Below are 22024 nucleotides of genomic sequence, written 5' to 3'. Positions count from 1 at the left end.
TGTTATTAGTATCTAGTCCATCTGTAATATTTCGTTTTTTCTCAACAGGAATATTTCTCAATTCTTTATCTTTCTTTTTTTTTATTCGTTTCTTTTATTTTATATAGATATCGGGAAAATAAACGAGAAAAAAAAATATAAATATATATACGCATATATATATATATAAATATATATCTATATGGTGATATACACACGATTATATATTTCTTGTATTCGATTTTTCGAGGTGTAACACGAAGCCAATGCGAGCGATCAATAAATTGGAATTCCAAGTATCGCCTGTCAAATGATGTTACTTCTCGACAATATATTCCATGATTAATCGAATCTGGAGATGTTCCTTTTCTGTTTTTTTTTTTTTTTTTTTTTTTTTATTACCGATGCTCTCTTCCTTTTCTTTTTTCCATATAAAAAATCCACTTTGAGCGCAGATGCAAATATCACAAACAAAATATCGTTGGTAACAAATTTTCTTTCTCGTATTTCCAAGAAAGTCACGCGTTCCATCGTTGATCTATCGAAAGTGCGAAATCGATTGGAGAAAACAGGGGGAACAGGATGAACGAATATATCGAACTGTTTCTCCTTAATTTTATTGACCATCTCCGTGTCAACGATATTACAAAGAAATATGATTAAAAAAAATTCAACGATTAAAAAAAATTTTTAACGATTATTAAAAAAAAAAAAAAAAGAAGAAAGAAAGAAATATTTATCAGCAATTCTGATAATTTCTACTTTGTTATTTGTTATCAACGATCGAAATTGGCGCACCTATTATCTATGTTCTACAGTGAAAGATTGTATCGATCGTTCGAATTCATTCTGTTCGATATTTGTGATCTTTCTACGATCAATCGGTGATCCATCAACTGTGCAACACGAATATTTATTTATATATATATATATATATACTTGTATTGTACGTGTATTATATGTTACGTTATTTTTTTTTTTTTTTTTTTTTTTTTTTTTTTTTTTTTTACGAAGAAAAAGAAGAAGAAAAGAAATAAATCGCTTATCGCTCGATGATACGTGTTTCATCATAAATGTGTTATAATTCGATGTTATCGTATTTAAATTACACGAAGATTATTACTGTATTTTCTATTTGCTATACGGGATCGAAAAACAAATAAACAATAATTATATAATGAACGAAAACGTGCGTTTTCCGTGAAAATAATTGCACTCTCTTCGAAAGAATATACCCTAAATAATATCCGTCTATTCGCCACGAAGGGTACAAGTTTGTTCCATTTATTCAGATTTATTCCATTTATTCCTCTTGTGTGTCTCGAATATCGATTGAATACCAATAATAATAACAACGGTATAAGATAAATTTTACAAAAAAGAGAGAGAGAGAGAAGAAGTAGAAATAGAAGAAGAAGAAGCAATCACAATTACGAGAGATCATTCAAACGGAGTTGATCGAACATTGGATCAACATCCTCGAAAAGAACGAACGATGTCCAACACCGATTAATTCCGGCACAGACATAGTCGTTCGACTCGATGTCCGTCGATTAGTCGAATTTAGAACTAAATAGAAGCAGAATGAAAGGTAAAACACGAAGAAAAATAAATAGGGGACGTTAATAATTCCGCCTTAACTCGCCTTAACTCGTGAGAATACGATCTATTCTTGTGAGATAAATCCTATATATATAAATATATATAAATATATCTACTTTCTAATTAATTCCCCTCCCTCGATCCGATCGATCGAGGCGAAAATGGAAAACGAACCGACCGAGTTTATATCTCGTTCACGTGCTGATGAATATTGTACGCCCTTCCGCCTCTCCTCGACTCTTTCGGCACCACGGCCAGGTGTTGGGGCTCGATTTTCATTCGATCGACCCTTCTCTCCTCCGAACTCTTATCCGACGAGTACAGGCCGGGTGGTCTGGAATAAACGAAGGTGGTTTCGGCCCCGCTCGATTGGCCGATCGTCGCCGAACCCCTCAACACGTTGTCCTGAGCGCTCAACAATTGCTTGAACCGCTCGTCGTTCTTCTCCTCCTGATCCCAATGAGCTCGGGCGGACCTCGAAGTGGTGGACGTTGGAACGGAACGTTGCCCCTCCTGTTGCCCCCCGTTCTTCCCGCTCGTCACGTTCAATTTCGGGTTCAGATTGAGGCCCAGCCATTGGGAAAACAGCGCTATGCCCTGCTCCGCGCTCGCCGACACGGCAGCTATGAATTCCTCCGTGTTCAACGAGTCTTCGTCGTCCTCCGCGCTCTCGCTACCTTCCGTCGTCTCGACGGAGCTGCGGGAAAATTCGGGGTAATTGCGTGCACGATGAAAAGGAAACGAGGGAGTATATTGATAATTAACTCGATCGAGATAGCTGGTACGCGATGGAAGAAATTTTCGTGGATCGTACTCACGGAGGTGGCTCGATTTGGCGCACCACCTGATTGAAATTGAAGCATCCCATCTGGTAAGTGGCCTGCGGTGTCCCCAACAGAGCCGGCTCGATCACCAAACAACCGTCGTGGCCCGCTTCCGTCTGCTTGATCCACGTAAATTTCGCGCATATCTGCGCCAAGTCTGAGAGAAGGTTCATGCAGGTCGATCTATTGGCCGCGTCCACTGTATGCGGAATTAATGTTTAATGTCAATCAAGACTGGATTGGACGAGTAGAGTTGGGAAACGAACGAAATCTGTCTCACCGATCTTGATCGTGGCGTTGTGCACGGGATTGTCGCCGTAGCTCAGGTTCAACGAGACGTTCTGCTCCTTTTGCCTGACGTTGATGCACGCCGGCCCACCCAGGTCGAAGGTCGCGGTCAGATTCAGATCGATGCAGCACAAGCAATTGGACGTTTGGCAGAGGCATTGCGACTGGGGATTGGTCGATCTGCCCACGGCGTCTGGAAAATCCCAGGAGAGCAACGTCTCTGTTGACGTTGGAAAAATATAATGTAAAAAGGGATTGGTATCGTAGAAGAGAAATTGGGACGAAACGAAAATCGTCGAAACGAAAATCGTGAGGTGAGAAATATATATATATATATCGTTCGCGAATTCCATCGGCAGGATAGGTTCGACGCCCGAGACGTTTCCCTCTCCGCCGTTTTCTCTCCAACACGCTTGTTTGACACCGTTTTCGACTTCCACTCCGCCACCTTCCATTCCTCTCCGTGTCGAAAATACTCGCCCGTTCTTCTCTCGAAACGGTAAACAAAATACGCGTACCGTTTTTAAGTGTGCCGCGTTGATGGGCCGAAAAGATGCCTATCCGCCAACTTTCTCGCGTTACTGGGACAAGTGTGTGTCGTACGTGTATGAATGTACGTGCGTGTATACGCGTATATGCAATAACCACTTACGAGTCTCTGCAACTCGTTCGTTAAACTTTGAAAAATTATTCGAACGGTTGTTTATACGTACGTGCTAATTAAGATCACGAGACACGTACGCGACATCACGTTCGAAAAAAAAAACGTTCATCCCCGAAAGGGATATCGAGCGGAACAGGGCCTCGATTGATATGCGACACGTTGAAACTTTGTTTATTCCATCGCGTCACGAATCGAACGAACACGGTCGGTCCACGAATATCCGACGACGTTTCCTTTCCTCCCTGGCATCTGTTCGGATAGAGAAAGAAGAAAAGAGAGAAAAAAAGGAAAGAAAAATGGAGAGACACGATTGAGAGTGCGTGCTCACCGAGCAGTCCGGCGGAAGACACGACGACGACGACGGTGGTCAAGAGCACCAGGATCGTGAACCTGACGGCCATCACGGTTTTCCCCGATGGTTTCTCTTCCGATGCAGATCACTCCGACTCCTCGAGCTGCCTCGCGATTGTCGCTCACGATGTGATAATACACGGTTCGTTCGAGAATTCGCGCGGGAGGGCGAAAAAGTTTCGAAAGAAGAAACTCCGTGGAAAAGGATTCACGCGCGTCACGAAGAGGAGATCCTGCCCAGCAAGGAAGAAGCTTAAATCTGGGCACAAAGCCGGGCGCGGGTCTTGGATCGGTGATCGGCTGGCGGTCGGCACGAAAACTGGCGACAGGATTGGCCACGGCGACGATGAGGTGCCACGCCATTGGCCGAGGTGCGGAGGTAACAACGGGCAAAGAACCTCATCTGGGTGACCGGGTGACCTCGTTTGGCAACCTGGTACCAGGAGAACTTATGCGACTGTCCTATCTACCGATCCTCTGCTCCGGCCATCGGAGGAAGAGGAGGGGGGGGGGGGGGCCCGACAAAAAGTCGGTGCTCTTCTTTTCCAATAGCCACGATATACCGTTTAGATCACGCAATGATGCAAAGGCAATCTTTTTTCTTCTTCTTCTTCTTCTTTTTTTTGTCTTTTGCATTTTTTTATCGCGCAGTTTACGAGGGAGAGGGGATTATATCTTGTCGATTATATTCAATGAAGAACGAAAGATGGAAATTCATGGACATGTTGTTTCGATGAATCTTGACTTTTTTGACAGATCTTGGTCGAATTCTTACTTGAGGAAGAAGATCTGGATATAACGTCTTTTCTACCCGTGCCCTTGTAACCTGGATCGCAACGAACGATCATAATAAACGTCTTCTCGCGGATCAATCTTTATCTTAGTTGCGTATTTTCATTCGGTCCAAGCAACGTTTTCCGGCTTTCTCCGATCGATCGTGTATCTAATAAATAAAAAAGACATTAAACGAAAGGGGAAGGAAAAGCGTACGCTTGGTCGACCACAACGACCACAACGAGTCATCGCCGTTCCGCTTCGACACTTCGTCAAACTTCTATTACTTTGCGACAATTGCAATATCTTTTCTCTACGCATCTCGAAAGTATTATATAATTTGCCTTATCGTTATTTATTTTTTTTTTTTTTACGTCTCGAACGACTCGAAAGGAATGATGGACAAGAATTTCTTTCTTTGTTTACGAATTGGCTTCCCCCTTCCCTCCGCTCCCAATTGGGTTACCGATCTCGAGGCAAGGGCCCGGCAGATTCGAGCGGATTATCCCGCGACGTTACGTAAAAACTCGTTTCCCTTGATGACCCACATCCCCTTGTCGTTCATCTCTCCCGTTTAGAAGGACCAGCCGCGCATTATCTTAAAATACACCGAGGCGAGAATCGGTGGTGTTCGTCCGAGGACAATAATTATCCAACCTTGCCCCGGTATCCCGACACCACGAATTCCATTGTGGTACCCTCGCTTCGTTGGGCAAGTATTAACCAAGGTAAACCACTCCTGACCACTACTTTCTTCGACCCACTAACCGGAGAAAGGCCCCATCTCCGAAACAACGTCAAAACACGCTCGTGCCTGACCATTACACATTACATCCTATGGACGAGTGTTTGTCATCGCGTGTTTCGCGATAGTTGAGAAAAATATACGCGGCTCTCCTCGTATATATTCCCCCTCGATCGAAAATATGTATATTCGAAGAACTCGTATCTCTCTCTCCGCGTAAACTTGCACGTGAATAAATTAATCGATATGTCCTAATTATGTATATATAGACAGAGAGAAAGAGAGAGAGAGATCAACGACCGGTTTGAAGGTCGGTGAAAAGATTTCATTGTAACGTGGCCATTGTAAAAGGGAGTTGCACGTTGAACGAATAATCAATTTCCGGCTTCCTCATTGTCGATGCACTGCCGGCGATCACACTCGCGATCGCATGTAACTTTATGGCGATAGAAATTTCTTCGAAGTGGGGCCGATGATAGGACTTCGAAACACCCAAACGAATCATCTCGAATGAAAGAGGAAGTTGGAAAATTGAACGTCACGATCTCGGTCGGATGATCGAGAGAACTTGCCGATTTCGCGATCCAGAAATGATGGCGCAGAGTCATGGAATCGATTGGACGGAGGACGGAGGAAGGTCGATACGGTGTCGAAGCGTACTTGACCCTGGCTTTATCGGTTCAAGGCGAGGTGGAAAGCCACTTCCGTCTTCTCGATCTTGGTTTTTTTGGAGCGGCGCGGCGGGGGCTCGGGCGGTTGGAGGAGGTCGGGCTGGAAGAACTATCCCTTAACTTGGGTGGGGAATCGTCTTCTTATTTACCTAGAGCGTATTAGAGAATGCTTAATAATCGCAGCTCGGTCAGAGGCAGGTGGTGGTGGCTTGACCGACTTTTAAAGAAACCTTGGGGGGAGTTGGGCGGCATCTTCAGTTAGACATTGGACTCCGTCGAAGGCGAAGAGTCGGAAAAAAGAGCCGGAGGGTGCGACGCGAGGGAGACACGCTCGATTAATGATAACGATCGATCGTCAAGAAATTTTCCTCTGCTTTCTTCCTTTCTGCCTCCATCACAGTGCACAGGTCAGTGTAAAATCTCGTTCCTCCAATTTTATATTCTCGCCGTTTGTGCTTCTTTCGCGAGGTGATCGTGAAATTTTTATCCTCTTCCCTCCGATATCTCGCGCGTATCTCGTTTCGATTTGAAGATAGTCTATACTTATGACGGATCCTTGATCGCGAATGGGATCAGGAAGAACAGATGGACGAGCACATACCTACGCGTCCCGATCACCGTTTCCTCGCCGCGCAACCATGTTAACCGCATAAAGACGATGCACGTGCGTGCTTCCTGGAGCGCGTTGTTCGAACCGGTAAAGAAGACTCCTCTCTGGAGAGCCGTCTCTGGCCGTGACCGTGATTTTAGGTCAACCGGTCGCGGAAACGAGAAGTAGTTAGCGCTCGTCGTCCGAAACAAGAGCTGATAATAAAAGCTTCTCGTTATTTCGCCGCTCGAAAATGATTGGCGATGTCGTGGATCGACAGCCGCGCGTCTCATCTACAACCCCTTGACGAACGATTAATCGACGCACGTGGTCGATTATCGTTCGATGTTATCAAGATCCTCCGCGACTCTGCACGACAGAGGCGTTCCGTTAACTCTCTTACCTGTCTGGGTCAATTTGTGAACGATCGTTGAGTTGAGAGAGAGAGAGAGAGAGAGAGATGGTGAGAATTTCGCGGGTGAAACGGTTTTGTATGCATAACCGATTAACCGCTTTCGAGGCGGAGTGAAGAAGAATAAATCGCGGACGGGAAACGGTGTATTTTTCTACGTTTCGTGGAAATGAAAGATGGATAGGAGAGGACAAGTTGGTTGTGGGGATTGGTTGAATGTCAATGCGGCTCGTTATGTAAAAATTCTTTCCTTTGAAACGGTAGAACAACGGTGTAAAACGGGGGAAAGCGTTAGAATGTTAAGTACGCGGTCCGTGTTTCGCTTCGCGAACAATGCGATGCGATAGACACGCGTATGAGGGGATATTTGGAATATAAATGCACGCAGAAGGAACAACTAAAGTAAAGATCGCATCCTGTTGTGCGTTACAGAACGAAAACGAAGATGCGGCTGTCGATGGTGGTCGAACTGTTGCTGATTCTTCTTTTGGTCGCGTTCGCCGCTTATGGCAGGGTGATCGGTAATGATTTTCCAAGATTCTTCCTCTTCTTCTTCTTCTTCTTTTTTTTTTTTAAGATCGTTAACGCCAATTCTTCTAATGGGCTCGTAATTTCACTGGAAAATTGTTGGCTTCCTTGTTGCCAGAAAAGGAAACGTTTGATTGAAGGATTGGAGTTAACGAGAGATAAACTTGGAGCGAGTCGTCTCGTTCTCTAAAAGCCGAATAATAAAACTTGATTTGAAAAAAATTCACTTTGAAAAATTAAAACGATCGTTAATCGTCGTGGCGTAACTGTTTTTTATTGCAACTTATATAAGCGGGAAATGGGCTCTATTTTTCTTCTCTATATTCGGACGGTATAATAATCGGTATAATTATTATATAGAGCGCGATGGAAAAACGGAGGAGAGATCAATCGGGAATGCGAGCGAGGATAACCTTGGAATATCAACGCTGTCGTTGAAACAGGCGACCGACGACGTGAACAGATATTGCACCTGCAACGAGAACATATGTAATTGTTGCAGAGACTTCCACATACCTTTGGTGCAATTACAAGGACCAGGTAGGTAGCATTGTGTGATTTAATTGAACGTAATAGAACGCGGCCACTAGAAAGCATAACAATCGACGAAACGAGACGATGAATAGATGTCACGTTACACTTATCCTCCCTGTGTGTCCATCCAAAAGACTCGAACGGGAACAATCGTTTCACGGAATATCCTTTCATTCCGTTCCAGGATGCGCGTCCCTGCAATACATACAAGGGGACAATTTGGCCGTGCAACTTAGCTTCGGAGATAACATCTTAACCAGCACCATCGTGAATGGTAAGTAAACACCATTGCATCGACTCTTTTCTTTCTTTCTTTTTTTTTTTTTTCTTTCTTCGAAAATGTAACATTCGTTGCAAAATTGGATATTCTAGATTTTCTTTTTCTCTGTTTGGAAGCTTTGGAAAATTGATCGAAAGTATGTTAATTAATTTTCGATCGACTATTCGATCTTCGAAGAATAAATCGAATAAATCGAAGACACGTGTTTCGACTTTCACCCAATATCCTAGTATCGTTAGAGAAGATATCTTCGAATATCGAAAAATCAAATTTCTCCTCCGAACTTGTTCCATATGAACCGAATCAACTAAATAAATATATTCGTAATGCATGAACATCGATCGAATTTGAATCACGATCAATCGAAAGAATCGAAAAACGATAATAATATGTGAATAACAAGTTTCGTATTGATTTTTTAGGGAAAAATCCGAAACCCGTTTGCGTCCCGTTACCAGGAGGATTTACGAAATTCTGCGGTAGAATTTATTCCATTAAACGGGATGCCAAGAATCACTTCAAAGCCTGCCTTGGACTGGAGTTACAATCGTCGACCGAACTCGAAGCTAGTTTACGCGTCAGCTGTTTCAGGTATTATTATTATTCCTCCAATTTACTGAAAGAAGAATAGAAGTAGAAGTTGCAAAATGGCGATATATCCTTTTACAGATTTGGGCCGGACGGTCTCAAGTTACGTCCAGCGGAGCCGCTTCCCGTAGTGGAGACCGAGGTCCCGGAGGAAGACGACGACGACGATTTCTTCGGCCTGGACTCGGACGAGGATGAGGAAGACGACGACTCCGAGGAGGACACGCCGTTGGCCAACGCTGTCCCAGATTCCTCCTCGGCGGAAGAGGACGAGGACGAGGACGAGGACGAGGACGTGCTCGGTTTCGGGGCACTTTTGGACATCATTACCGGCGAGGACGAAACAGCGACCAAGAGGCCGAAAGTAACCACCCCCGCGCCCCTCCTCCAATTCACGATCCCCATTTTAACCAAGCCCACCGCTTCGCCTGTTTCTGTTAATCCCAACGTCGGAGGTGACGTGGTCGCGAGCACCAACTCGGAAGAATTCTCGAACGCGGATGAAGAGAGCGTTGACGAAGCGGGTGACGGATCCGTGGACACCGACACGACGATTAAAGAGGCAACCGTGACGGAGCCCTCGAACAAGATAGCGAAGCCGGATAAGGCGCCGACCAAGATATTCGCGGTGTCGGATACGAGTACGAAGAAGCCGAGCGTTACGAGTTCCAGCATCAACGCGATCGAGAACGAGGCGAACAAGAAGAGGAAACCTTTGAGGAAACCGGTGAAGGACGGCGAGGAGGACGAAGCCGATGATATCTTAGGAGATAGCTTGGACGACGATGATGACGACGACGACGACGAGGATGAGGAGATTTTGAGCGACGACGAGGACGAGGATGAGAAGAACAGCGAAGAGGAGGAAGGCGAGAAGAACGATGAGGACGAGGACGAGAAAGCTGAAATCGAAGATTTGGATGATGACGATGACGAGGAAGAGGACGCGGTGATCAGCGCGTTGGTTTACGACGATAAAGAAGATGGGAAGAAGAAAGGAAAGAAACAGGATCAGTCGTCCGAAGCGGACGATGATGACTCGGATTATGGATTGGGCCTAACCGGGCTTCTGGCTAGAAACAGACATTCGAGAAATAATCGTCGGAGCAAAGAGATGAGATTTCCGATGATTGAAAATTCCACTCTCGTCGTAGAGTCGTAGAATAATTAAAGATTATTGTGCGACGATATTTTTTACAAAAAAAAAGAAAAGAAAAACTTGTAAAATATTTATTGACTTTTTGAGCAACGTTTAATTACTTAACATTTGTCGAACGTTTTGCTATAAATCAATGAAATCTCGTTGATGACACGAAGTGTGTATGGAGACTGATGACATTTTTCTTTCATTTTTCTCCTCTTTATCGAATATATTATTTATTATATATATTATCTATAAAGCGTACAAAGAATTAAACAGATGATTCAAATAACGATTAAGATAAATTTTTTTATCTGATGTAAAAAAAGTATACGACATAAAAATAAACTTGAAAAGATATCTCATCAAATCTGATAAACTATTATGATAAAATATCATATAAAAATATAAAACGAATCATCTATTATCTCAGTTAGGAGGATTGTGTATAACATAAGCCATATAGATTTGTGCAAATAATGTAATACTTTTTAATTATAAGTCGATATATATTTATTTAATTAATTTATTGAACTTGTAAGTAAATTATTGAAAATAAACTTATAATTATGTTTATATCTTTTCAGAAATCATTTTTGCTACATTTCCAATATTAATTTCTATCGAAAGTTTGATGATCATCTCAATTGAATTTTAGTCTTTGATCGTTGGACATTTTTTTTTTTTTTTTTCCCCTCTTCCTTAAAATCATGTTATTCAAATTGTTCAACATTCTCGTGAAATTTTTAATGATACAGACTGTTTGTACCGCCATGTACACGAATGTATCCCAACAAAATTACCTTGATATCGATCAGATAGGTAATTAATTATTTTTATAAAGATCAACAAATTTATTTCAATTAAATACTAATTAAACTAATTTAAGATATTGTTTCGTTTCATTTTACATCGTATTCATGATCAAATTTATGCAGAAATGATTGAAAATTTGCTGACGTTCTACGATATAAAAACTGGAATTCCATTGAAAGAAGAATTGATCGATTTAAAGAAAGATGGATCGATCTCTACGACCGTATATCGTCTGGAATGCTTTCATGAATATTACAGTTTCAGTTGTTGCATAGGTATCAAGTTTTTATGGTTGAAGGGTCCAGTATGTGTCACGGCAGGTCTTGATCTTGAAAATATCGGTATTTTTATAAAATTGACCTTAAAGCAAAAATCGATCTTCCACAAGAGTATATCTTGTAAGTATTTTTATTTTTTTTTTTATTTTTTTTTTCTAAAAAATATCTGGATATCGTATATATTTGTTTTAAATCGAATTTTGAAACAAGAAATATCTTATGTGTTACAGTAAAAAATCCCGAGTTCTGTATAAATATTGGATTTGGCAAAATCCATCTTATCAAATTTTGCATTAAAATACACGATATTTCTATTTCCAATCATAATCTGCATTTTTGCATCGACTTAAAAATTAAAATTTTGTTCAAAACTAAACAAATTAAATTCAATTGCATAAACATTAAAACAAAGGGAATTAATTTGGATAATTTCGCACTGGAGCTTGAACGATTTGATCAGACAGAGCAACAAGTTATCGAATTCACCTACGACGAAGAGGATTTGGATCTAAAAGATGATCTCGAGGATTGTATCGATTATATATCAGCATATTTGATTCCCGAAAAAGCACAAAAGACAATTAGCGTTAAAAACTTAGATAAGATAAAAACTTTGTAAGATAAAAATTCATTATGTTCATTAACGTCCATCAAATAGAAAAAAGAAAAAAATACTATAGAAGATTTAGACGAATTAGACTCCCTCGTTCATTTCTTTTCTTTTTGATTTCTAAAAAATTATCAAATTGTTCGTCTGTATAATAAAATAAAAGCAATTGATTGTTGATTGATCGATTTAAGGAATCACTCCAAATATAAGATTATTCAAATAAAATTTCTATATTACCATATATTGTTATTTATTTTAATATTCCGAACGAAAAAAATAGCCGATAAATAAATGACGCTTTTATACCAAACGTAGAAAATTTTCTACCTACTATCGGTTTTCTATCTTCTCCTAGCAATCGTCAGCGCGCGGCGATGTTTTTTCGCTTTATTTCCTTAATCGGATTATTATGGAGATCCAGTAGAAAATGAAATGTGACCAATACCAAGCGAACCTAAATTTCTCCATAAAACGAGGTCGAAGTAAGATATCCGTTAACTGACCAGTCGAGTGTCGAACGTTCAACAAGAAATACGATTTACACATCATACGAGGAGATGTCCTCTCTTAGTGATTAAGACCGTACTACACTTAAGAAGGTATTACCTACCGAGAGATGAGGACCGCTTATTGGTTGTTGTTCCTCGTTCTTCTTTGCATTCGAAACTCTTCTCAACGGGTCGACAAAAAGATTATCGATTCGGAGAAAAAATCGGAAACATCCTTGAAAAATGACGAATACCCGACGAATACGAAGAAAGATTGGAACCTGAAGAGGTTGCAACAATTGTTGAAACAGGCGACCAATTCTTCCTTGAACGCGATCAGCCAGGTGACTGCCACGAGTCAAGGTCCCTGTACATGCGGAGGAGGTGTTTGCGCTTGTTGCTCCAGAATTTTACTCGACACTTTGAAACAGAAGGCGTGTGTGGATGTGACATACGATCCGGATGAATTTAGCTTCACGGCAAAAATCTCTATGAATGACAATGTTTTTTACACGAGAACCGTATCTTGTATGTATGCTTCATTCATAAATTATATCATTTATTTATTAAACTTTCCTTTCATTCAAAAATTTACTTACGTTTGCAACTGTTTCCAGGGAAAAATCCTCGCCCAATATGTGTACCAGTGCCACGATTTCAATTTATCAAAGCATGCGTCCGATTTTATAACATTTATTTCCAAGGTAGGAATATTCATACGTGTGTGAACATGGAGGGGAAGTTTAGAGACACCACGATATTTAAGGTGAGATATCGTTTAAGATAGATTCCACGTGCAAAGTAGAAAAAGGAAATGTCTCTTTTCCTCTTTTATGCGAATAATGCATATATTTTCAGGTCGGTTTAGATTGCATTAGATTCGGTGCAAACGGTTTGGCACTGGTAAAGCCAGAGGACGGAGGTGGATTAGGTCAAATAGAATTCTTGCCAGGTGACGATGATGAGGATGAGGACGATTATGATTACGACGATGACGACGATGATGACGACGATTTACTTGATTTCTGAGGAAACCTAAGATTCTGTTCGTGACGAGCGTGGAAGGACTTGATAGTACAATTACATATTTCTACTGATATTGCGTGATAACAAATATTATTTATTGTATTTTAGTAGTTTATAGATAAGAATTTAATGCGACGTTTTGATTGTAAAATAATACGTAAGAGATTTTTTTATCGGAGTCAAGTTTTTCAATATAATTTTATTATCGTATTCAAAATATCGTACTAAACTATTGAAAATAATGATATTGTGTTATTAGGAAAAATAGGTAAATAAAGAGATGTATTCAAAAGCTATTTTTTTCTATTATATCTCAATAATTACATCCTGCGGAGCAACCACCGTGCCCAGGTAGCATTGTTTAATAAAACACAAATCGTTTATATTGGTCAGTATAACTTTGAGAGAAGCAACATATTTATGTTATAGAATTAAATGTATTAAAATAAAAAAAGTCCATTGAGAAAAGACTAAAAATGAATTATAGAGTATGTGGTGTCCTGATTTCATTCTGGTTGCGATTACTCTTTTATTGGACGGGCAGTGCTGCGAAAGAAAGTTAGTTATTTCTTGTTTCTCCTTTCATATAAGTATAAAAATTAAATTTCACATAATTTTTAAACGTGTTGATTTATTATAGGATCTCTTATATCTAACGGATTCTTGCCTTATAGAACGGTTCAAACTTATCAGAAATATTGTATCTGTGAAACATCTTATTCTTGTTCCTGTTGTCAAAATGTTATTATTTTGTACACCAAAGTTGAAAAAAATCGTAAGTATTCAATCAAATTTTATTAAATATTATTTCGATACGTTTCTTTGTTCATTTAAATCCAATTATTTTCAAGTTATCCTTTTAATCTATTTCTCTAATCCTTTTTTTACTTTATACAGTTTGCGTTAATTTTATATATCAAAGAAATGGATTGAATATTGATATTACGTTGAATTCCGACATATTAAGAGCTAGAACAATCACAGATTATAAATCATTAAAGTTTTGCACTAATATACCAGGATGTTACTTCTCATCTGCATGCATAAATGTATTGGAACTCAATAAATTTCCCAGGTATGGCATACTTAAGTGTAATTCTTTTATAACCGAGTCATATATTTTTATTTTTATTATAAATGTTTTTTTAAATTTGAATCGAAGATCGATCACTGCTTGTCTTCGAATGGATATTTTCTCTAAGAAACGATTATGGCAATTAAATTATGACTGCGTCGCCATATCAACAGAGTTGCCTACAATACCAAGTAATGGAACAATGTCAACAACGGTTAAAACTGCAGGAATGTCTACGACGATGAGCGCTGGAATGACATCAGCAATGACCACTAGTAAAATAACTACTACGACGATGATAACGACGATAAAAAATACAGAACGTACTACACCACGAGATGTAGAGGTGATAACAGTACCGGGAAATGAATCAACAACGGTCGTGGATATCGATAAATAATTATTATAATAGATCAAATAGTCTATCATTCTAAATAAAAATTAATCAATAATTAGTTTAAACGTAAAAATTGCTTTTGATAAGGAAGACTGGTCTTATGGTATTATAATTAAAATGTTAATTATAATTAAACAAAGCAAATTAAAAAATTTATAAAATATATTTATTTAACTTTACCATTAAGATCATATCTTAATAGAATAATAGTTATCGTTTCCTCTCATATGTCCATTTGTAAATAGGAGCGGAATCTTTTGATCCTTTTTTTACTAATTTTGGTTTGTTAACTTTTTTATCTTTCAGTGCTCTTTCTATTTCCAATTTTTGTTGTATAATGGTCAACTCTTTTTCTCTATTTATTCTTTTTTGTAATTCCTGATAAGCTTTGTGTTTACTACGTTCAATCCTTTTCAAACTATTCTCATCTATTTCTGGTAATTTCATATCTTTTAATCTACTTAATTTTGGTCTGTTTGTGCGTCTAGATAATAATGCTGGATGTGTATCCAGTTTTTTAGCAATATCAAAGTTTTTGATTTCCTTTGAACCATCCACAAAAAAGATATGTTTGTTCTTTGTCTCATTTGCAGCATCTATCATGTGTAATTCACTTTGTAGTCTATCTATTTTCTTTGCTTCTAGATTTCTCTTATAAGCAATATATCTAATATCTTGTGTTTCCATCAAGTGTATCTGTTCTGGTGTATACTCTTTATGTTTTCGCTTCTCTTTATGAATCCCACCATGTATTTTAGAATTGATCATGTGAAAGTAAAATTCATCTGGATTTTTATTAAGAGCACGTTTACGCAAAAGTTTCAATGTTTTTTGTTTCTCTTGATAATCTTTAGCCCTAGCAACATAATCTTTCTTTTTCTCCAAAAGACCTAAATGCTTACGATTTTCTGGTTGATGTCTTTCACGATGAGTCTTTTGCGTAGCTTTCGCTGCTTTTTTCCACGAAGACATTGTTCCAACTAAAAGAATTAAAAGAATTAAATACTTAAATAAATCGAAACAAAATTCCACTTTTTATTAACCAAAAAAAATATATTTACGAATATATATTAAGTTTTAATGATAATATAATTTTAATTGAGCAATAATATACTTAAATACACTGCACGATTAAATTAATAATAATAATAATAATATTTTTTAAAATAAAATTATGTTATAGTTATAAAGTGAACATTTTAATATTAACACAACATAACCTCAACCGTCAATTCGATATATACGATCGATATGATTGTAATACAGCGCCACAGGAACTGAAAAATTCAAATCATTTAATTTATTTGATTTATTAAGAGATAGTTAAATTTTATAATTTTTAAAACATTTAATTTTTAAAATATCTCAAATTAAAAATAATCTATAATAATAATGAAATGATATATAATTAAAATAAAAAATATTTTCATAGATATTATTTTAACAATATTATTTATGCAAAAATATAAATTTATAATTTAATAATTCAATATAATAAAATATTTCGTTTTCTAATAATAAAATATGATGTTTCAAGATCAATCGTTAAAATTCAAATTATTATTATTAATATATTATTCAGTTTGCGTAGATTGATGTGCTCTATCGGGAAGCGGCAAAACAGTATTGCCAACCGACAATGAACCTTGATGAAAAACTTGAGTTTCTGATGACACTCTTCGAGGAGGTCTATTATTTTTCATTCTTGCAATCGGTTCACGTGCTTTAATTTTATACCACCCACATTGTCGTTTCGCGATAGGACTTCTTATTTCAATCTGAGGAATAACAAATTCTGTTGATTTTTTCGTGGGTGAACTTTCTATAGCTTCCCTTGATCGTTTTCCTGGTCTTTGAGACAAGGACGATGCAAAATTTGACAAGAAATCAAAGGTATCTGAAGTGGAGGATGTTGGATTGTCTTCATTTTTAGAGATTTCACTTGGAACAGTCTTGGAAGAAGCCATAGCTGCAATGGTAAAAAAAAATGGAATGATAATAACTTTAATTTGAAATAGTTTTAAATATACTTAAATAATATGGTTAAGTACATACTGGAAAAGTTTTTCATGACATTTTTTACTGCATTAGTAACTACAGATAAAATTCCACCAGAATTACTGCTATCAGAATTGCTATTTGACGAAATATTCGAATCTTTTTGAGATGAGTTACTTGATTCACTTAACGGTGAATTAGAAACACTATAATAACTATCTATAGATGTTATTGAATTGCAACTAGAAGAATTTTGCTTGTTGGTTGTAAAACTTGTCATACATTTCAGTTTTTTTAAACTAGAATCAATTATATCAGAAGTTGAAACATTAGAATTATTTTCTACTACTACCATCATTACTATTCGCGAGGAACTGGATGCTTGTTCATTATTATCGATTACATCCGCTCTGCTCGGACTACGATTTTCTTTCTCTATATTCTTCGCATTATCCTCGTAAATTTTGATCTGTGATTTGTGTTTCTCCAAAGATTCCTTCATCTCCGACAACGTCTCACATGCTTCGAAGTATTCTTCGTTTTCCGTTGTCGAATTAGGCTCCGATGGATTTTCATATTGATCAGAAAATCGAACTTTCTTTGTAGAATCTGATCGTTTCTCCCCTTGATATTTATCCATACTTTGAGAATCTGGTAATATTTCATTTTCAATATTAGTCAATTCCATATCTTCTAATTCGCAATTATTGGAACATTCAGTCGGATTGATATTATCTTTCATATTATCCAAGTTTTTAGATTTATTATGGGGAAATTCCTCTTTACTTTCGTCTTTTGATGACACGGAACGGAAAGGAGTTTCCTCGTGAGTGGTGGTAGAAGGAAGGGTCACGTAATTACTCGAATTGTCACACTTCGAATTATTTTCTTGCAAATCGCTACGAATTTCACCGTTTTTTGACGATGCAGAATTAGTTACTAGTGTTTTCAAAGAGAAGTTTGGAACGTTGGGCGTTTTAAAATCGAAACTTGCTTTTTGTCCTAGGATCATAGGCGTGCTGGTATTTCTATGGAATTCTGGTGGAGAAGTCAATGGACCACAATTGTCATTGAACAAAGGCGATCCCGATTCTTCTGAAGTTAAAGGTGGTGTACCAAGTATGGATTTCTGGTCTGCAGATATTAGCGAATGATGACGCTGAGATTTCCACCATTTGCAAGGACCTTTAGAAAATATTACGTATAAAATCAATGGATGAACAAAGTGTTGTTAACGACTCACGACATATAGAATTATTCATGTACATCCATCAATGTTCATACAGGATTATTACTCGCATTTAAACTCATTCCGCATTCTTAAAAGATCATACACATGGCACACATTTTTACTGGAGATAAATAAATCTTCAGGTACTGTGCCATCATAAATCTATATGGATTCTTAGAATCATTCTCTCATTGTCGAGAGACGTTCTAAATCTTTAAACATTAGATATCTTTCTCTCGATTAATAATTATTCGCTCTATATTTATTCTACATTTATCCATTTATATTAAAAAAAAAGAAAAAAAAAAGAAACTCTTCATCTATTTAATTATTAATACTTCTCTTAAATAAAAATAAAAATAATTACCGAACGACTCGAAATCCTTACTCTGCTTGAAAATTTCACCACACAAGCAACAATGAAGAGGTAGATGTGTTATTACTATATGACAGAGAAGTGCCTTATCCTCGAAGAATTTTAACGGAAGTTTCTGATTCATGCAGAATGGACAGTTCGGGTAACGTTTTGTATGTTTCTTCTCCTCATGACGTTCACGGCATTGCGCGCAGCAAAATAGTTTTTTGCACACGTAACAAATTCGGCTTATCTGTTAGATATGAAATTTTGTAATAACAAATAAAGATTGTACATTTTCCGCTTGAAATATCCAGAAATATAACTAGAAAAGCTTATAGATAGATACCTCAGTCAGAATCATAATTAGATGAGGTCGCAACTGTAACGCAGTAATGTTTATTATCATATAATCGTACATCATACTCATTACAATATCGAGAATAAATAGAAAAAAATTGTTTGTGGCCACGTGACATTTGTTTGAAATATTGCATATATATATATATTATATACACATATATAAAAGAATAGTTAATTTAGTTGATATTAATATTATTAACGGAAAAATAAAAATTTGTTAATAAATAAATCATTTGAATTTCATTTCTTAAATATTGATTGATATTCTAAGGATTATAAGGATATAAAATAAAAATAATTTTTAGAAAATCAAAGATATATGCATATTTATAAGTTATTATTAATATATTAAAAACATTTATAACTCAAATTATATGTATAATATAAAATCATAACATTTTTACATATTATCATTATTTTTATTTTCAGATTCATCAAATAATTCGGTGGGCATTAACTTGTCAAGTCCCAATATATCTTCCTCGCTATCATCTTTTTTATTATCTTGCAATTCGATCCTTTTAGTTTCATTTATCTCTTTATGTTTTTGCTTCGCTTGTTTTTTAAAGTCCTCAATAGTCAATGAACTTAAATTATCTACAACTACATTAACATCGAATCTTCTGAAATCGGTATCTCTATCTTCCATCAAACTGAGTGCTTCTTTGTAAGGTGGTGAAATCGGTGTTTGGACCGGTTCGTGATAAGTATATGTTTTTCCTTCAAACTGAAATAAATGAAAAAAAATAATAGAATAAATAACATTTTATTAATTTCACGTGGTAAAAACGAATATATAACTTACATCCAATGGATAACACGTATCAGAATCAGGCTGACTAAGATCACCACAAACAACAAATGGAACAATAACTCTATTAATTCCTGTAAGGTCATTAAAATCACATGGTTTATGTGTTAAAAGAGGATTCATCATATGAGGTTTATAACCTTCTGGTGGTGAATAATCTTTACAAACTACAAATGCTTCAATACTAGAGTTACGAGAACTGCTAGGTTTCGTACAATAGACATAGGGGAAAAATATTTTTAGTTGAGCATAGAGCAAAGTCACATCTTTAGCTCTAAATATTTTTGCAACAAATGTGCCTCCTTGCTTTAATATGTGAGTAGTAATATTCAGAGCTGCTAATAATAACTGAGATTGGATATAAATATCCATATCATGTAAACCTGTCACTGTAAATAATCAATTATTAAATATTATTAATGTTTACGAATAAAAATATTACTAATTTAAATTTACCATCAGGTGCTCCATCGCAAACTACTAAATCAGCTTGTTCATTATCAAAATGAGAGATAATTTGTTTTGCAGTATCAATATTCGTAATGTCTCCTTGAATTTGAATCACTCCTTCCAATGGTGCCATAGCTTGTAAATCAACTGCAACTATTTTTGGAGGTATTGCATTTCCTGTTTCCAAAGCTTTTTTATAATTCTCACTGTCCATGAGAAAAAGATATATTTATTATTTAAATACAAAAAAGTTTTCTATTTGAATTTGCAAATAAATTAAAACATACTTTAATCTTCGTGATAAAACTTGACTCCAGCTCCCGGGTGCAGCGCACAAATCCACAGCTTTGTTTACTCCTTTTTAAAAGCATAAAATAGAGCATTGTATTTTATTTCCACAATATAGAAGTTATTACATATGTATACGAACCATCTAAAATATGACATTCGTTATCTATTTGAAGCAATTTAAAAGCACTCCTTGCTCTCCATCCTTCTTCTTTTGCTCGTCGATAATATATATCTCGTTTATCTTTTGATGTTTTTCCCATTATTGACTAATGTACAATGCTTGTTGTTTATTGTTGTTATACGTTTTGGTTAGCTTTAGTCACTAGTCATGTTGATAAACATGATATTCTAGAAACTATTTTGTAACTATATTTTAGAGTTACAAAGCAGTTGGTATCACTAATAGAATAACCGCCAAATTCAACACTGTTTAGTTAATGTTTATTATCGTACAAATACAAATATGTATTTTATAAGATTTTTTTAGATAAAGAATCATATTTTGAACTATGACGAAAAGTAAATGTTGATAAATATGAAACCAATTTTGTGTTTACCGTTTAAATATTTTTCTTTTATTCTTATCACGTCATCAAAGAAAAATATTTTCACAAATATTATTACAGTTTCTATAAAGCGTAACGAAATTTCGACAAATGAAGTAATTGAAATAGAATAAAAACATTACGTATCGAAGATTTATAGATTTTTCCAATTATAACTTTTGTGCATCCGTTCATTGGAACCAATTATACGATTTCCAATCAAATAGAAAAAAATAGCCACGATGAAAAACAATCATTATTATTTCCAATCATTATTATCCGCAATAATGACACGTTATAAGAAATATTTTAAAATAGTATTGTAAATCTTTTCAATAATAATTACATTAATTTTCCAATTCCAAAAGGAATTTCTGTTTCCATAATAAAAATGATACGTATAATTACCACTATTAGAAATGTTTAATTCATTAATCATTTTCTTTTTATAAAAGAGGAATAATTTCACGTTTTTTTTTTAAATATATATATATATATAAAATCACATCAAACGATTATCAAAGAATTTTCGCATGTTAATGTATGAATCTGGTATTTACTTGAAATGTAAGTCGACTAATGCTATTCTTACATAATTGTGTATTTGCATATTCCCACGAGACTTGGATAATTTTATATTTAATTCTTCGCAGGCGAATTAAACGTATACACCTTCACTTAAAATTTGCTTTAATTTGCGTTGCAAAATCTATTTTCTGCAGATGGCCTTTTCGAATTTTTGTGATAGCTCAATGGCGGCGATTATTTTCATGCGTCAACCAGTGAATTGATCGTTTGTTTTTCGTTACTCGTCGTATTACGCACCGTATCAGCGAAAAATCTATACGATAAGGGGGAAAAATGTATGCGTAAAAAAAAAGGTAAGGAGTTATCGTTACTATGCACATTTTTTGGCCCGATAAGATGCAGATACAATAGAGAAGATTGCATCAATACTACAATCGGTGTTTCCTGTATATTCGCACATTCTTGTAACGAGGTTTTTAACGAGTCTACAACCCATGGATTTTAAATGAGATATGAACTCCATTTTTTTCCAATTTTTGATTTTGCTATATACATACATATATATATATATATATAATTAATAACGATTGCGTGTACGCAATACGTGTTCCAACCGAGCCTCTTTATTATCGACTTTTGAAGACCTTTGGTATTTAGCGCACGGTATTTAGTATTTAGAGATAACTTGAGCCACTACTTGGCGACAAGAATGTAAATACTAATTGCAATCGGAAAAACGGTTATGGTTTTATCGCGTTGATCGGTCCCGTCTCGCGTTGATAATCTCATTTC

General features: G+C 36.5%; 6 protein-coding genes and 1 long non-coding RNA gene across 10 annotated transcripts; 3 read left to right on the top strand and 4 right to left on the bottom strand.

Moving 5' to 3' along the window:
* Positions 1-1076: 1076 nt before the first annotated feature.
* Positions 1077-4144, bottom strand: LOC100578072. Of its 2 annotated transcripts, none has more exons than XM_006568187.3 (4): positions 3686-4144; positions 2686-2886; positions 2400-2604; positions 1077-2278 (listed from the first exon to the last, which is right to left on the bottom strand). In XM_006568187.3, the coding sequence occupies exons 1-4, from the start codon at positions 3756-3758 to the stop codon at positions 1765-1767; spliced, it is 993 nt and encodes a 330-aa protein (XP_006568250.1). In that variant the 5' UTR covers positions 3759-4144; the 3' UTR covers positions 1077-1764. The 2 variants fall into 2 exon arrangements, with proteins under 2 accessions (XP_006568250.1, XP_003251197.1); XM_003251149.4 differs by having other exon boundaries at positions 2686-2913; positions 3686-4130.
* Positions 4145-6071: 1927 nt separating this feature from the next.
* LOC100578144 (mitotic apparatus protein p62) lies at positions 6072-11915 on the top strand. The gene is made up of 9 exons (XM_001121344.5): positions 6072-6305; positions 7332-7420; positions 7788-7967; positions 8146-8235; positions 8664-8832; positions 8911-10451; positions 10558-10792; positions 10909-11184; positions 11295-11915. Exons 2-6 carry the CDS (start codon positions 7345-7347, stop codon positions 9989-9991), a joined length of 1596 nt encoding a protein of 531 aa, XP_001121344.2. The 5' UTR covers positions 6072-6305; positions 7332-7344; the 3' UTR covers positions 9992-10451; positions 10558-10792; positions 10909-11184; positions 11295-11915.
* Positions 11916-13473: 1558 nt separating this feature from the next.
* LOC725143 (probable U3 small nucleolar RNA-associated protein 11) lies at positions 13474-15924 on the bottom strand. Of its 2 annotated transcripts, XM_006568188.3 has the most exons (3): positions 15722-15924; positions 14841-15640; positions 13474-14157 (listed from the first exon to the last, which is right to left on the bottom strand). In XM_006568188.3, exon 2 carries the CDS (start codon positions 15630-15632, stop codon positions 14871-14873), a length of 762 nt encoding a protein of 253 aa, XP_006568251.2. In that variant the 5' UTR covers positions 15633-15640; positions 15722-15924; the 3' UTR covers positions 13474-14157; positions 14841-14870. The 2 variants fall into 2 exon arrangements, with proteins under 2 accessions (XP_006568251.2, XP_001120245.2); XM_001120245.5 differs by lacking the exon at positions 13474-14157 and having other exon boundaries at positions 14805-15640.
* On the top strand, positions 13642-14686 carry LOC107966085. 2 transcript variants are annotated; one of them, XM_016918014.2, is made up of 4 exons: positions 13642-13746; positions 13829-13963; positions 14086-14263; positions 14351-14686. In XM_016918014.2, the coding sequence occupies exons 1-4, from the start codon at positions 13665-13667 to the stop codon at positions 14661-14663; spliced, it is 708 nt and encodes a 235-aa protein (XP_016773503.1). In that variant the 5' UTR covers positions 13642-13664; the 3' UTR covers positions 14664-14686. The 2 variants fall into 2 exon arrangements, with proteins under 2 accessions (XP_016773503.1, XP_026302212.1); XM_026446427.1 differs by having other exon boundaries at positions 14086-14686.
* Positions 15925-16095: 171 nt separating the features above from the next.
* LOC100578213 (probable serine/threonine-protein kinase dyrk2) lies at positions 16096-18757 on the bottom strand. The gene is made up of 3 exons (XM_016910696.2): positions 18257-18757; positions 16716-17843; positions 16096-16629 (listed from the first exon to the last, which is right to left on the bottom strand). Exons 1-3 carry the CDS (start codon positions 18387-18389, stop codon positions 16235-16237), a joined length of 1656 nt encoding a protein of 551 aa, XP_016766185.2. The 5' UTR covers positions 18390-18757; the 3' UTR covers positions 16096-16234.
* Positions 16322-18185, top strand: LOC107964035. The gene is made up of 2 exons (XR_001702090.2): positions 16322-16637; positions 17665-18185. It is a non-coding gene; the product is annotated as an uncharacterized LOC107964035 (long non-coding RNA).
* A 247-nt stretch (positions 18758-19004) lies between the features above and the next one.
* LOC408687 (putative tRNA (cytidine(32)/guanosine(34)-2'-O)-methyltransferase) lies at positions 19005-20504 on the bottom strand. The gene is made up of 5 exons (XM_392223.7): positions 20299-20504; positions 20156-20225; positions 19875-20074; positions 19413-19807; positions 19005-19334 (listed from the first exon to the last, which is right to left on the bottom strand). The coding sequence occupies exons 1-5, from the start codon at positions 20417-20419 to the stop codon at positions 19008-19010; spliced, it is 1113 nt and encodes a 370-aa protein (XP_392223.2). The 5' UTR covers positions 20420-20504; the 3' UTR covers positions 19005-19007.
* Positions 20505-22024: the final 1520 nt, after the last annotated feature.

The sequence above is a fragment of the Apis mellifera genome, linkage group LG2 (assembly GCF_003254395.2).
Source record: "Apis mellifera strain DH4 linkage group LG2, Amel_HAv3.1, whole genome shotgun sequence".
NCBI classification, from domain to species: Eukaryota; Metazoa; Arthropoda; class Insecta; order Hymenoptera; family Apidae; genus Apis; species Apis mellifera.
This window is presented reverse-complemented; position numbering and strand designations above follow the sequence as displayed.

Excerpts from the sequence above, each read along its gene's own strand:
- LOC100578072 (XM_003251149.4), bottom strand. The coding sequence starts at position 3,758 with ATGGCCGTCAGGTTCACGATCCTGGTGCTCTTGACCACCGTCGTCGTC. Across the intron at positions 2,914-3,685 it reads GTCTTCCGCCGGACTGCTCG|AGACGTTGCTCTCCTGGGAT; the intron begins GTGAGCACGCAC and ends CAACGTCAACAG. Across the intron at positions 2,279-2,399 it reads CGCCAAATCGAGCCACCTCC|CTCCGTCGAGACGACGGAAG; the intron begins GTGAGTACGATC and ends ATTTTCCCGCAG.
- LOC100578144 (XM_001121344.5), top strand. The coding sequence starts at position 7,345 with ATGCGGCTGTCGATGGTGGTCGAACTGTTGCTGATTCTTCTTTTGGTC. Across the intron at positions 7,968-8,145 it reads GGTGCAATTACAAGGACCAG|GATGCGCGTCCCTGCAATAC; the intron begins GTAGGTAGCATT and ends ATTCCGTTCCAG. Across the intron at positions 8,236-8,663 it reads AACCAGCACCATCGTGAATG|GGAAAAATCCGAAACCCGTT; the intron begins GTAAGTAAACAC and ends TTGATTTTTTAG.
- LOC107966085 (XM_026446427.1), top strand. The coding sequence starts at position 13,665 with ATGAATTATAGAGTATGTGGTGTCCTGATTTCATTCTGGTTGCGATTA. Across the intron at positions 13,747-13,828 it reads GGGCAGTGCTGCGAAAGAAA|GATCTCTTATATCTAACGGA; the intron begins GTTAGTTATTTC and ends GATTTATTATAG. Across the intron at positions 13,964-14,085 it reads CACCAAAGTTGAAAAAAATC|TTTGCGTTAATTTTATATAT; the intron begins GTAAGTATTCAA and ends TACTTTATACAG.
- LOC725143 (XM_006568188.3), bottom strand. The coding sequence starts at position 15,632 with ATGTCTTCGTGGAAAAAAGCAGCGAAAGCTACGCAAAAGACTCATCGT.
- LOC100578213 (XM_016910696.2), bottom strand. The coding sequence starts at position 18,389 with ATGAATCAGAAACTTCCGTTAAAATTCTTCGAGGATAAGGCACTTCTC. Across the intron at positions 17,844-18,256 it reads TAAGGATTTCGAGTCGTTCG|GTCCTTGCAAATGGTGGAAA; the intron begins GTAATTATTTTT and ends TATTTTCTAAAG. Across the intron at positions 16,630-16,715 it reads TGTCATGAAAAACTTTTCCA|CTATGGCTTCTTCCAAGACT; the intron begins GTATGTACTTAA and ends TTACCATTGCAG.
- LOC408687 (XM_392223.7), bottom strand. The coding sequence starts at position 20,419 with ATGGGAAAAACATCAAAAGATAAACGAGATATATATTATCGACGAGCA. Across the intron at positions 20,075-20,155 it reads GTTTTATCACGAAGATTAAA|TGAGAATTATAAAAAAGCTT; the intron begins GTATGTTTTAAT and ends TCTCATGGACAG. Across the intron at positions 19,808-19,874 it reads TTGCGATGGAGCACCTGATG|TGACAGGTTTACATGATATG; the intron begins GTAAATTTAAAT and ends GATTATTTACAG.